Genomic DNA, 13,877 nt, shown 5'->3' with positions numbered 1-13,877 from the left:
GTTTCCAAATTAAAAAAAAAAAAAAAAAAAAAAAGGTCTGGGAGTGTAGCCCAGAGGTAGAAGGGCTTCCAGGAACCCCAGTACCACCAAAATTAAAAAAAAGAAAAGAATAGCTGGGCGTGGTGGTGCACGCTTGTAATCCCAGCGCTTGGGAGGCTGAGACAGGAGGATCGCACAGGTTCGAAGCCAGCCTCAGCTACTTAGTGAGGCTCTCAGCAACTTAGTGAAATCCTGTTTCCAAATAAACTATAAAAAATAGGTCTGGGAGTATTGCCCAGAGGTAGAAAGTCCCTAGGTTCCATACCCAGTACCACACATAAAAAGAAATATAATAATAAAGAATAAAAAAATAGGGCTGGGGGTGTAGCTTGAATACCGGTGGGTTCTATCTCTAGTACTCTAAAAGGAAAAAAAATAAACAAGTTTTTAAGAGCTTAAACATTTCTTTTTTTTTTTTTTTTTTTTTTTGGTGGTACTGGGGTTCCTGGAAGCCCTTCTACCTCTGGGCTATACTCCCAGACCTATTTTTACATTTTTATTTGGAAACAGGGCCTCCTCAGCCAGCGCGCGCGGCTGGCTTTGAACCTGCGCGATCCTCCTGTCTCTGCCTCCCAAGCGCAGGGATTACAAGCGTGCGCCACCACGCCCAGCTGCACATTTTATTAAAAATGTCTGACAAGCCAGACATGGAGGCACACACTTGTAATCCCAGAATTTGGGAAGCTGAGACCGGAGGATCACGGTTTGCGGATATAGCCTCAACTACTTAGCAAGGCCCTTTGCAACTCAGTGAAACCCTGTTTCAAAACTAAAAAAACTAAAATCCGGGTGTGGTGGTGCACACCTGTAATCCCCGCACTTGGGAGGCAGAGACAGAAAAATTGCATGGGTTCGAAGACAGCCTCGCTGGCTTAAGAGACCCTGTTTCCAAATAAAAAAAATTAAAAAAAAAAAAAAAAAACTAAAAAGACTACAAAATAGGGCTGGGGACTGTAGCTTGAATGTACAATGCCCCTGGGCTCCATCCCCAGTACCGGGGAAAAAAGTCTAATGAAGTTGTTTCTGGTTTTTTTTTCTTTCTTTTTTTTTTTTTTTTTTTGGATACTGGGGATGTAACCCAGAAGCATTCTACCTCTAAACTATACTTCCTGCCCTATTTCTTTTATTTTCTGAAACAAGGTTTCACTAAGTTGCAGAGAACCTAAGCAGGCTGGTCACCAACCTGTGATCATTTTGTCTCAGTCTGGGATTACATAAACATGTGCCACCATGTCCGACTGACAAAAAAGTTTTGCACACTTGTAATCCCAGCATTTGAGAGGCTGGAGGATCATGGCTGGCAAGCTATTTAGGGAGGCCCTTTGCAACTCAGCAAGACCCTGGTTTGTGATTTTTTTTTTTTTTTTTTTTTTTGTGGTACTGGGGATGGAACCCTTCTACCTTGGGGCTCCAGGCTATACTCTCAGACCTATTTTATATTTTATTCAGAAACAGGGTCTCCTAAGACAGCAAGGCTAGCTTTGAACCTGCATGATCCTCCTTTTTCCACCTCTCAAGCCCAGGGGTTACAAGCGTGCACCACCACGCATGGAGCAAGACCCTGTTTAAAAAAATAAATAATAAAATATAAGGCTTGGGTGTAGATCAGAGGTAGACTGACCCTGGGTTCCATCCCCAGTACCGCAATAAATACATACATACATATTATCTGCCAGCAAAGGCATGGTGGCTCACGCTTATAATCCCAACATCTGGGAGCCTGAGACAGGAGGATCATGGTTCACAGACAGCCTCAGCTACTTAAGTGAGGCCCTCTGCAACTCAGTGAGACCTTGTTTCAAAAAATAAAGAATAAAAAATAAGGCTAGGGGTATATCTTGGAAGCAGAATCCCCCTGGGTTCCATCCCCAGCACCACAAAAAAATAAAATAAAGCCAGATAACTGCAGGTTAGAAAAGAGCACTTTCTTTTCTGGTCAATAACTTCTACACATTGCATTTCCTAACACTATAAGACATTCTCTTCATAAGAAAAACAAGTGTGAATATGCACACTTGGGGTTGAATCCAGTAGTGTTCTATCACTGAGCTATACTCCCAGCCCTTTTATTTTTTTTCCATTTTGAAACAGGGTCTTACTAAGTTACCACACACTTGCCTTGAACCTGTGATCTGTCTCAGTCTCCCCAGTACTAGGATTACAGGTGTGCACTACCACAATGGCTCCCAACTCTTTTTGAGACATGGTCTCATTAAGATGCCAATATTGACCTTGAAACTGTGATCCTCCTACTTTAGCCCTTGCAAGTTGCGGGGATTATATACATGTACTACCATCCTGAAAAAATATATATAAAATTAAATTTAAATAGAAATTATATTACATATAATTTTATAATTAAAATACTATATATATTATATAGTATGGTTTTATATATAAATATGTGTGTGTGTGTGCATATGCGTATGTGTATAAAACTTTAAAGGCCAAAGGAGTCTTTAAATAACCTCTCACTCCTTATATAAACCTAGAGTGGAATATTACCACCAGTCTGGAACATATCTATCCCAGTATTCTTCTGTTACAGTTAAAAACAAAAATCATAAGTGGACAGTAAAATGCTTTTTGTGGTGGTGGATTTGTTTTTCTTTAACCCCACAAATGATGGTTATTTTTGTGCTACAATTTCCTTTTATCTTTCCATGAGTTCATGAAGACAACTTTTTTTTTTTTTTTGGCAATACTAGGGATGGAACGCAGGGACGGTACCTCTGAGCTAAACCCCAGCCTTATTTTTTATTTTTTATATTTTTAAAACAGGGTCTGAGTTGCAAAGGGCCTCACTAAGTAGCTGAGGCTGTCTGTGAACTTCCATCCTCCTGTCTCAGCCTCCCAAATGCTGGATTATAAGCTTGTGCCACCACGCCCAGCTAACTATAACCTTCAAGAGGTATGAAGGAAGCCAGGTGTCATGGCACACACTTTTTTTTTTTTTTTTAATGGTACTGGGGGTGGAACCCAGAGGCTTTCTACCTCTGGGCTATACTCCCAGACCTATTTTATATTTTATTTAGAAACAGGGTCTCACTAAGTTGCTGAGAGCCTAAGTAACTGAGGCTGACTTCGAACCTGTGCAATCCTCCTGTCTCAGCCTCCCAAGCACGGGGATTACAAGCGTGCGCCACCATGCCTGGCCATGGCACACACTTCTAAATCCCAGTATTTCAGAGGCTGAGATGAGAGAATTTCAAGTTCAAAGCCAGCCTCAGCAACTTGGTGAGGCCCTCAACAACTTAGCAAGAGACCCTGTTTCAAAATATAAAATAAAATAGGAAGGGAGTATAGCTCAGAGGTAGAATGCCCCTGAGTTAAATCCCCAGTACCACAGAAGAAAAAAAAAGTCTGAAGTATTTCACAGCATTAGTAGTATAATTTACCATTTCCCTACTGTAGGTTTTAGAGGCCATTTCTTTTTCACTACCATAACACAATGAAGAGATAGATACACAGATGCTCCAGTATCTTTGTGAGGGAGTACCTCAAATGTAAAAACCAGAAATAAACCAGTTCAATCACAGGGGGAAAAATTCCAGGTTTAACTATCCCATCTAATGAGCTACGCTGAGGTTTTCATAAGCTGGTGAAGTGTGAGCACAGCCAATGGAAAGGGAACTCCAAGGACAAAAATTTAGGACTACCCAAGTAACTTATTTGCCTAAAGACCACACCATACTGCATAGGTCAGGGCAGTAAATCCAGACACCAGTGTTTTCCTTAAAGTCTGGCCAGTGGCTAAATTAATTAAAACTCAACCACTTACCTGTATGAGAACCTGGACTTCTGCTGAGAGGAGAAAAGGACAGGGCCCCATGGACCTCCGTGCTGGTAGGACCCAAAGCAGAATCAGAGGAGCAGGTATAGGAATTGAAGGCAGGAAACTGTTGTAGATTCTCCAAGGGAATGTGAACTTCTGGGTCTGAAAGGAAAGACAACAATGGCAAGCCAAACCATAGACTTTGTTAAAAGAATTTTTCCAGAGCCATGCATAGTGGCACATGCCAGTAATCCCAGTACTTGGGAGGCTAAGATAGGAGGACTGGAGGTTCAAGGACAGCCTCAGCAAGTACTAAGACTCATCAACCTAACAAGACCCTGTTTAAAAAATAAAAGGTCAGCCGGGCGTGGTGGCGCATGCTTAATCCCAGTACTTGGGAGGCTGAGACAAAAGGATCACACAGGTTGGAAGCCAGCCTAAGCTACTTAGTGAGGCTCTCAGCAACTTAGTGAGACCCTGTTTCCAAATAAAATATAAAAAACAGATCTGGGAGTGTAGCCTGGAGATAGAAGGCCCCTGGATTTCATCCTCAGCACCACACACACACACACAAAAAAAGTCTGGGAGTGGAGCTCAGTGGCAGAATGTCCCTGGGTTCAATCTCTAGTAACACACACACAAAAATTTCCAATAGCTGAGGGCCACCATTATACAGAAAGTTTTTTTTGACATCTTAAGAAATTTATTTCACACATAACAAGGAGAAGCATACTGAGAAAATGATATATTCACTGCTCAGTTACAAGGAAAGCACACAATAGTGGGGAGACTATGAAACTTTAAAACCAAACCACTAGGAAAATATATCACAGCCTTGACAGGCTATTATTATTTCAAATAATAAGTAGTTGGTAAAAGGACAATGTGGAGCCGGGCGTGGTGGCGCACACTTGTAATCCCAGCATTCGGGAGGCTGAGAAGAGGGGATTGCGGTCCGTGGACAGCCCCAGCTACTTAGTGAGGCCTTCCTCAACTTAGTGCGACCCTGTTTCAAAATAAAGAATAAAAAATAGGGCAGGGGGTGTAACTTGGAGGTCAAATGCCCTGGGTTCCATCACCAGACCCGCCAAAAAAAAAAAAAAAAGGAAACATGGTCCTTATCCAAAAGATAAGGATGCAAGCTGGGGCAGGAACACACCATGTTGCAAAAGCCCCAGGCAAAAATGGTAATTGGTAAAGGGTGGGGGGTGTGTGTGTGTGCCCTTCCCTCTTCTCTAAAGGAGTCAGGTTGTCTCAGCTCAAGCTGCTTGACCTTCTGGATATATTATCTCAATAAGGCCCTGTTAACTCAAGAGGGCCAAGTAACCCATGCTAGGTTTAGGCTTTTATTCCAGTATGTTCCAAAAAAAAAAACCCAGAGTTTTCAACATCCAGTAATTCATAGGTCTCTTAACTAGCCAGCAGTTCCTACTTCATTGTTTATTCCCAGACACTGGTGTATATAAATCACAATCTAAAGCCCTTTTGAGAGGAAGTGTCAGTAAGCTCGCCCTGTCACTCTGCCCATACACCAGCTAAGAAGGCTCTGCTATTCACTGTGACATTGTTTATCTTGTTTTTGCCATGGTCTCCAGGCTGAAATGCATTAAGAATCCACATCTTGATTGCCCCTAAAAGACAAAGAATCTTTCAAAGTTCTTATTCAATTATTCTCTCTTCCAACTCACATCTTAAATCTACTCCAAGAAAATAAAGACCTAAAAATAATTCTTCCCCTCCTAAATGAGTGTCTGCCTGGATTTTGTTTTTAGTACCAATTTTTTCCATTTTACTTTCTAGGACCAAAGCACAAAGGAACCAGTGTCTAGAGGCAAGGGACATATGTCCTCAACTTGTTGCCATCCTTAGTTCCTTCATATATAAAACTGCTTAAAAGATTAAAATCTCCTTTCCTTTTTTTTTTTTTTTTTTTTTTTTTTGCAGGTCTGGGGATGAAACCCAGAGGCATTTGACCTCCAAGCTACACCTCCTGCCCTTTTTTTTTTTATTCTTTATTTTGAAACAGAGTCTCACTGAGTTGCAGAGGGCCTCACTAAGTAGCTGAGGCTGTCCGCGAACCGTGATCCTACAGTCTCAGCCTCCCAAATGCTGGAATTACAAGCACACACCACCGCACCCAGCTTCTTTCCTCTTTTTTTGCAGTACTGCCGATGGAACCCACGGACATTCTATCTGGGGAGCTACACCCCAGCCCTATTTTTTATTCTTTATTTTGAAACAGGGTCTCACTGAGTTGCTAAGGGCCTCACTAAGTAGCTGAGGTTGTCTGTAAACTGCAATACTCCCAACTGCTCCCTTTCCTCTTTTTAAATAGATTCCTGCTGTGAGCCCCGATGGCCACGGGAAAAGACTTTATTTCCCAATGGATGAGAGAGATTCCTTCATCTTCTTGGTCACAGATGGGATGAGGTGCATGTGATCATCCACACACACTTGGTCACACAACTGTCCAGCTGCTGCTGCAACAGAAGCTCCTTACTCCCTGCATCCATTGAATCTCTGGCTTTGCCAGTTTGAGAAGTAAATTTTTTGGGGGGATGGTACTGGGGATGAAACCCTTTTCCAGGCTACACTCCCAGACCTATTTTATATTTTTATTTGGAAACAGGGTCTCTTAAGCCAGCGAGGCTGGCTTCGAACCTGCGCGATCCTCCCGTCTCAGCCTCTGAAGCGTGGGGATTACAAGTGTGCGCCACCACGCCTGGCTGAGAAGTAAAATTTAGTGTTTTCCATGCTGCATGGAATCATAACAGCTAAGTCCTTTCCTTGGCCAAACACCCACGTCTTTGTTTTATAGGTACCACTAATCCACTGGATTCAAGGAAATTTACACTGGACAACCAGATCAGAAGATATAAAAGCTCTCAAACCCAACTTCCAGCATATATTTCCTATTTTTTCAAAATTTCTACTTTTATCAGACATTCCTGGCACTCGCTGTGTAGCACTGCCCCCTTTTAAGAGTCACAGGGAATCCACAGAGCACATGGGACACCAGCCCCAGCGTTCTCGACTGAGCCGCAATTCCCTTCCTGGAAGACGATTTTGCCACCTGCTACACCATGGTGAATTTCATCTTCTTGACTCTGAGCCACGTTCTTGAGCCCACAGAGGAGGTCCTCTCCTGACTCACATGTAGGAGTCAAAGGAAACAACGACGGGCAGAGAGATGGACCCAAGCAGTCTGGCTGCTGGGCACAGAGACACCACACAATGAATGACCCACAGCAGGACTAGGCAAGTTAGAAGCCCTCTACTTACACTTGCCCTGTCTCTTGTTCTCCTCCATTTCAATCCTGCGCTCTCGGCGGCGCTCCTCCCGTGCCTTCTTCTGGCGCTGGCGCTTCCTCTTCTCGATGTCATCTATGGATTGGTTAGGCCATTAGAGGGCAGATCCTGGGCCACCTGCCATGAGCTCTGCCCATCTGGCAAGCAGCAATGACCAGTGGCCCAGCTCAACTAGATGAACGGATGGAGCATTTGGGGAGTACTGACACTTTTTTTTTTGGCAGTACTGGGGATGAAACCCAAGGGCATTCTACCCCCTAGCTACAACCCCAGTCCTACTTTTTTTATTTTGAAAAAGGGTCTCGCTAAGTTGCAAAGGGCCTAAGTAGTAACTGAGGCTGTCTTCAAACTGCCAAGTCTTCCTGTTTCAGCCTCCCAAATTCTGGGATTACAAGCATGCGCCACCACACCTGGCTGGGAGTACTGACTCTGGATACAGCTCCTTCAGCCTCCTCCCACACTGGTTTTCTAGGCACCAGAGTTCCCAATCTCCACTCTAAAGAGAAGCAAAGCAGAGGCTTTCTCACCTGAGAACATCTCCAGGGTTTCCTTAGAGACCACAGGAGGCTGCAGAGCCAGTTCACAAATGCTGAACTCACAGGTGAGCGGCAAGTGAGAGAGATATCTGTGACGCTGTCGAACGTCCTGCATTGGAAAAAGCACCAATACTAAGACCAGGCCACATCTCGAGAGCACGAGGTCCAGATTTCCAACAGCATACAAGATAGCTCTGGGACTCAAAAGGGCAATGCTCAAGTTATCACTATTTTTTTTTCTTTTTTTTTTTTTTGCAGTACTTGGGATGGAAGACAACCTAACCAACAAAGTCCTGGGGGTTTTTTGTGCAAGTAAGTGTGTACTATGAATAAACTGAACCAGGTAATTATTAAATAATCAATAGCTTCTGGGTGTGATGGTGCACATTTGTAATCCCAGCACTTGGGAGGCTGGGACAAGTTCAAAGCCAACCTCAGCAATTTACTGAGACCCTGTTTCTAAATAAAAAATAAAATAGGGCTGGTGATGTAACTCAAAGGTAGACTACCCCTGGGGTTCAATCCTTAGCACCAAACACACACAAAAATCTATAGCTAACCAGCTGTTTTATTTTCCAGGGTCAATTGAGAGAAGATAGGGAAGATAAGAATAATATTTACTACCGGGCATGTTGGCACACACTTGTAACCCCAGTATTTGGAAGGCTGAGATAGGAGAATCACGGTTCACAGCCAGCCTCAACTCCTTAGTAAATCGTGTTTCAAATTAAAGAATAAAAAAGCCGGATGTGGTGGCGCACGCTTGTTGTCCCTGTGCTTGGGAGGCTGAGATAAAAGGATCACACAGGTTTGAAGCCAGCCTCAAATACTTAGTGAGGCTCTCAGTAACTTAGTGAGACCCTGTTTCCAAATAAAATATAAAATAGGTCTGGGAGTATGGCCCAGAAGTAGAAAGCCCCTGGGTTCCACCCCCAGTACCACCACCAAAATAAATAAATAAATAAATAAATAAATAAATAAATAAGGCTTAGAATAGCCCTAAATCCCATCCCCAGTACTCGAAGAAAAAAATAGTATTTTAAAGCCGGCATGGTGCCGTACGTGTGTGTATGTGTGTGTGTTACTGGGGATGGAACCCAAGGGTACTCTACCTCTGAGCTATATATATCCCAGCCCTACTTTTTATTTTGAAACAGGGTCTAAATTGCAGATGGCATCACAAATTGCTGAGGCTGGCCATGAATCTGCAATCCTGTCTCAGCTTCCCATGTATTAGATTTACAAGCATGCACCACCACGCCCAGCCTGGTACACACTTTTAATCCCAGTATTTGGGAAGCTGAGACAGGAGGATTGCAGGTTCTTGGCTGGCCTCATCAACTTGAGGCCCTCCATAACTTAGTGAGACCCTGTTTCAAAATTAAGAATTAATTTTTTATTGAGAATAAAGAATTGGGCTGGGGGGGAGCTCAGAAGGTAGAACTGAACCCCTAGGTTCAATCTCCAGTACCACCACCACCACCACCACCACAAAAAAAAAAAAAAAAAAACCCAGGCGTGGTGGCGCACACTTGTAATCCCAGCATTCGGGAGGCTGAGACCGGAGGATCGCGGTTCGCGGCCAGCCTCAGCTACTTAGTGAGGCCCTCTGCAACCCAGTGAGACCCAGTTTCAAAATAAAGAGTAAAAAATAGGGCAGGAAAAAAGTTGGGCATGGTGGCACATGCTTGTAGCCCAGTACTTGAGAGGCTGAGACAGGAGGATTACAGGTTCCCAACCAGCCTCAGCAATTTACTGAGGCCTTCTGCAACTTAGTGAAACCCTGTTTAAAAAAAAAAAAATGAAAATAGGGCTTGGAGAGCAGCTCAGAGGTAGAATGCCTCTGGGTTAGGGTTAGTCACACACACACACAGCAATAGTTACTAACAAAGAAAAGCCAGGCAGCACAAGGTGTATGCCTGTAATTCCAGGAGGATCACAGGTTCAAGGCCAACCCAAGCAACTTATGAGAGTCTCACCAACTTAATGAGATCCTGTTTCAAAATTAAAAAAGGGCTGAGGGTGTAGCTCAGTGGGAACCAACTGACAGAACTAACGACAACGAGGAAGATAAAACAGATTTCTCCACTTAATGAAGCCCAGCTTGAAACAATAAATACTGAAGCCCATCAATTTTTTTCTATTCTTTTTTGCATATATTTGATGGAAAATTGACAGTACATTAACAAATACAGGGATGCTTTCCAAAGGGCAAAAATTCACACATGTATTCACATATGTATAAGACCTTTAACTCATTATCTGCTAATCTAAAACCATACTTTAAGCCTGTATGATCTAGCTTAAGCCTTTGAACGATCCCGAGCCCAACTTTTTGCTTTAAGACATCTCAAAAAAAAAAAAAAAGACATCTCACTCAAGTGATAAAGAAAAACAAAAACACACTGCTCTTTTTGTGTGTGTGTGTGTGTGGGGGGTACTAGAGATTGAACCCTTGGGTATTCTACCTCCAAGCTACACTGTATTTTTTTTTTTTTTTATCTTGAGACGGGGTCTCTCAAGGTCTCACTTAAGTTTCTGAGGTGGCCATGAACCTGCAATCCTCCTGTCTCAACCTCCCAAGTACTGAGATTACATGTGTGCCACCATGCCTGGCTTCCAAACTCAACCTTGAATAAAAAAAGACACATCTAGAGCTGGGCATGGTGGCACTTGCTTGTAATCCCAGCGCTTGGGAGGCTGAGACAGGAGGATCACACAGGTTTGAAGCCAGCCTCAGCTACTTAGTGAACGACCCTGTTTCCAAATAAAGTATAAAACAGGTCTGGGAGTATACCCAGAGGTAGAAAACTACCAAAAAAAAAAAAAAAAAGAGAGAGAGAGACATCTATATCTCCCCAACCATAACAAATGAACCTCAGAAGCAGAGGGCAGTGGAAACTGACTTAACAGAACCCTGGAACAGTTATGAAGAATCACCTAACTTCTAGAAGAATTCACCACACCACCATCAACAAACAGAATGAAAAATACACAGGCCTGGGATATTACTCAAGGGTAGAGTGCCTAGCACGTTCAAGGGTCCTGGATAGACTTAGTCTGGCTAGGCCCACCCCAAATAAGTTAGGTTAATTTTGCTCCCCAATCTCCTTCTGCTCCTCTAAAGGCAGGCCCTTACCTCAGACACGGAGTACCCAGCGATCTCCACCACGGTGGCCGAGATCTTCTCCGGGCTCTTCTCTAGGCTGCCATACTCCCGCACAAGGCAGCGCACATTCACAGGATGCAGGAACATGTGCTGCCCATCTTCCGCTGAAGACAAAAGCTTATCACACCACAGTCTTGTCCAGTCCCCAGCACAGACATCACAGCTAGGCTCACCTTGCCCTCTCTGGCCACCCAACCCCAAGGCCCCAGTAGGGACACCTCTTGCCTGGAAAGCCAGGTCATCCCTCTCCACACATCTCTATGGCAACTCAGCGCTCCTCCTCAGGGAAACTCACCTTGGTAAAAGTAGTAGCAAGGAGAGCTGCTCAGGTGTGTGAAGCCTGGCTTGGTGACAGAAGGTTCCTGCTGGCTGGACTCAGTACAAATGGTCCCCTGCCCAAGATTGTCATCTGCTAACTCCAAGTCCTCACAGGCCTCTGACAATCCCTCAGGCTCTGGTTCAGATGCTGCTTCCTCTTCCTCTACCAGAGGGAGGGCGTGAGGATGAGGGGAGTCTAGAGAACAAACTTCTGCAGTTTCTTCATCAAAAGCAGACAGGTACTCTAGCACATCCTGTTGGAACAAACTGTAGGTCAACAGAAAGCACATGTCCTGTTTCAAGAAGCTACATGACAAAGGCAGAAAAGGAGCTCCCTGGATTTTCACCTGTGCTCTCCTGTTCACTGTTTAACACCCCCAGGAAAAAGTAATAAGGACCAAGGAAACAGTCCCAGCCTCCTCCCAAGACAGTTCAGTTCTTACGGCAGTGCGAACCAGCTCAACAGCGGTGAGGAATGGCAGCCACTCAGTGGGTGACAAGGCACACTAACCTTCCTGGGTTGAAAAATGGACTCCTTCGCCAAGGGAGCCATCAGCACCAGTTGTTCCAGAGCAGCCACGACACCGGTGACCTCCCCACTACCTTCAGCCAATCCTGACAGAGCCTCTTCCCGAGCCTAAGGCCATCAGAGAAAACCAGAGAAAGCTAAATTTCCAGAAACACACAGTATAAAGGGGAAGAACATAAGCTGGCTGTAGTGGCACATGCATATGATCGCAGTACTTGGGAGACTGAGACAGGAGGATCCCGGGGGTGGGGGGTACTAGGAAGTGAACCCTGGAACATTCTACCTCCAAACTACACCCCCAGCCCCTTTCATTTTTTGTTGAAGACAGGCTCTCATTAGGTTGCTGAGTTTTGCTAAGCTGATCTATGATCCTCCTGTTTCAGCCTCCCAAGTACTGGGATTATAGATATGTCCCACTGACCCAACTAGTATCTCAGGTTTGAGACCAGCCTCAGCAACTTTGTGAGACAATCAGCAATTTGGCAAGACCTTGTTTTCAAATGAAAATGAAAGTTGAGTATGGTGGCACATGCTTGTAATCCCAGTAGTTAGGCGGCTAGACAGGAAGATCATAGGTTAGTGGACAGCCTCAGCTACTTAGTGGGGCCCCTCCGCAACTTAGACCCTGTTTCAAAATAAAAGAATTAAGAAAATGGGTCTGGAGGTATAGCTTAGAGGTAAATGTCCCTGGGTTCAACTCCCAGTACTGCTAAAAGATAAAAATAGAAAATAAATTAAAAATGAAAGATAGAGGCCGGGTGTGGTGGCGCACGCTTGTAATCCTCGCGCTTGGGAGGCTGAGACAGGAGGATCACACAGGTTCAAAGCCAGCCTCAGCTACTTAGTGAGGCTTTCAGCAACTTAGTGAGACCCTGTTTCCAAATAAAATATATTTAAAAAAAAAAAAAGGTCTGGGAGTATAGCCCGGAGGTAGAAAGCCTCTGGGTTCCACCCCCAGTACCACCAAAAAAATGAAAGATAGATGTGGCGGCGCACGCCCGTAATCCTAGTCCCTAGGAGGCTGAGATAGAGGATAGCAGTTCCCAGGACAGCCTCAGCAAGTAGTGAGGCTCTCATCAACCTAGTGAGATTCTGTTTCAAAATAAAAATAAAATAGGGCTAGAATGTAGTTTAGGAGTAGAAAGCCTCTGGGTTCAATCCCTACTCCTCTCCCTCCCCTCAAAAAAAAAAAAAAAAAAAAAAAGACTAAGACTGCAGACTGTAGGGTATGGTGACACATACCTATAATCTCAATACTTGGGAGCTGAGCCTGGAAGACCACAAGTTCAGGGCCAGTCTGAGCAATTTAGCAAGACCCTCAGAAACTCAGTGAGACCGTGTTTCTTTTTTCCTTTTCTTTCTTTTTCTTTTTCTTTGAGGTACTGGGGATGGAACCCAGGGGCCTTCTACCTCTGGGCTATACTCTCAGACCTATTTTATATTTTATTTGGAAACAGGGTCTAAGTTGCTAAGGCTAGCTTCAAACCTGCGCGGTCCTCCTGTCTCAGCCTCCCAAGCGTGTGCCACCACGCCCAGCAAATTTTTTTTTTTTTTGGTGGTACTGGGGTTCCTGGAAGCCCTTCTACCTCCAGGCTACACTCCCAGACCTACCTCCAGGCTACACTCCCAGACCTATTTTATACATTTTTATTTTTGGAAACAGGGTCTCTTAAGCCAGTGGGCTGGCTTCGAACCTGCGCAATCCTGTCTCCACCTCCCAAGCGCGGGGATTACAAGCGTGCACCACCACGCCCGGCACTGGCAAATTTTTTTTTTTTTATTTGGTGGTACTGGGGGTGGAACCCAGAGGCTTTCTACTTCCAGGCTATACTCCCAGACCCATTTTATATTTTGTTTGGAAACAGGGTCTCACGAAGTTGCTGAGAGCCTCACTAAGTAGCTGAGGCTGGCTTCGAGCCTGCGTGATCCTCCTTTCTCAGCCTCCCAAGCGCGGGGATTACAAGTGTGCGCCACCACGCCCAGCTCAAATTTTTAAAAAAAAAAAAAAACAAGTTGGGGGTATAGTTTGGAGGTAGAATATCTCTGAGTTCAAACTCCAGTATAAAATAAAAATAAAAATAAAAATAAAGGAGTATGCAGGATAGGGGAGAGCCAAGGAGTTAGAATAAGAGAAAAAGGAAGCAGGAATAAGAAGCCAGGCACAGTAGCGCATAGCCCCAGCTACTCTCAAGACTGATACAC

The 13,877-nt window shown here is 44.4% G+C and overlaps 1 protein-coding gene across 5 annotated transcripts in view; it reads right to left on the bottom strand.

Moving 5' to 3' along the window:
• Positions 1–13,877, bottom strand: part of RNF10 (ring finger protein 10) — a gene marked incomplete at both ends in the record, with an annotated part of 63,435 nt that overhangs the window by 10,340 nt on the left and 39,218 nt on the right. For 2 of the 5 annotated variants that reach the window (XM_080717614.1, XM_080717615.1), the window contains 6 exons: positions 3,821–3,976; positions 7,097–7,198; positions 7,651–7,768; positions 10,799–10,932; positions 11,124–11,400; positions 11,652–11,783. In XM_080717614.1, the coding sequence (XP_080573740.1) occupies positions 3,821–3,976; positions 7,097–7,198; positions 7,651–7,768; positions 10,799–10,932; positions 11,124–11,400; positions 11,652–11,783 (919 nt within the window). Of the gene's footprint in view, positions 1–3,820; positions 3,977–7,096; positions 7,199–7,650; positions 7,769–10,798; positions 10,933–11,123; positions 11,416–11,651; positions 11,784–13,877 lie in introns of all 5 variants that reach the window. The other 3 variants (XM_080717616.1, XM_080717617.1, XM_080717613.1) reach the window with 2 other exon arrangements.

The sequence above is a fragment of the Muscardinus avellanarius genome (assembly GCF_963383645.1).
Source record: "Muscardinus avellanarius genome assembly, chromosome: 21".
In the NCBI taxonomy this organism is placed as follows: domain Eukaryota; kingdom Metazoa; phylum Chordata; class Mammalia; order Rodentia; family Gliridae; genus Muscardinus; species Muscardinus avellanarius.
This window is presented reverse-complemented; position numbering and strand designations above follow the sequence as displayed.